Source organism: Buceros rhinoceros, unplaced genomic scaffold (genome assembly GCF_000710305.1).
Source record: "Buceros rhinoceros silvestris isolate BGI_N320 unplaced genomic scaffold, ASM71030v1 scaffold406, whole genome shotgun sequence".
Taxonomy (NCBI): Eukaryota; Metazoa; Chordata; class Aves; order Bucerotiformes; family Bucerotidae; genus Buceros; species Buceros rhinoceros.
Window position 1 is genome coordinate 92451 of NW_010415566.1, and position 639 is coordinate 93089.

General features: G+C 48.4%; 1 protein-coding gene across 1 annotated transcript in view; it reads right to left on the reverse strand.

Annotated features, from left to right (window-relative positions):
• The window catches only part of LOC104494579 (multiple epidermal growth factor-like domains protein 6), a gene marked incomplete at its 5' end in the record, with an annotated part of 32709 nt that overhangs the window by 3257 nt on the left and 28813 nt on the right, over positions 1-639 (reverse strand). Inside the window, 1 exon segment of the mRNA XM_010137439.1 lies at positions 497-622. Within this exon segment, the coding sequence (XP_010135741.1) occupies positions 497-622 (126 nt within the window).

The window sequence follows — 639 nt, forward strand, 5'->3', positions numbered from 1 at the left end:
CTGCTGACCCACAGAGGCAGCATAGCTGCTGCAGCTCCGCAAGGAGCTCCTGCCCTGAGCTGGACATACTTGTGCATTAGTCTGAAAAGGGTCACAAACATCCGTGTGACAAAACACACAGCAACCCTTCATGCTGTGTGGCTCCTTCAGGATCCCTTCATGCCCATTTGCACCCTCTGGAGTCCTTCCAGCTACACCTGTAAAACTGAGCGCTTCTTGGGATGTTCCTCACCAGGGCATGTTCTCCAAAACTCAAGGCAAATGACATTTTACAGCTGACCCATAAACGGTTTTCCTATCAGTGTATCAACTTAAATACTGATCAAATCAAGAGGCACATTCTGTTGATAAAGCTGTTGATAACCTGAAAGAGTAATTTGCAGCAAACAATGTGGTCTTGAATACTGACAGATGACCTTTCACAGTTACGCTGAGACCAGCAGGTCATACTGACTTAACTATACATAGTCCAGCCTTTAGAAAATACTACCCTTACCAATGTCACACTTGTCTCCAGTCTTCCCAGGTGGGCAAAGGCACTTCCCGGTCTCTGGATCACAAGGAGCATCTCCACAGTCACACTGGTGCCGGCACCTCTCTCCAAACCAACCCCTGTCACAGCCTGATGGCAAGAGCGGT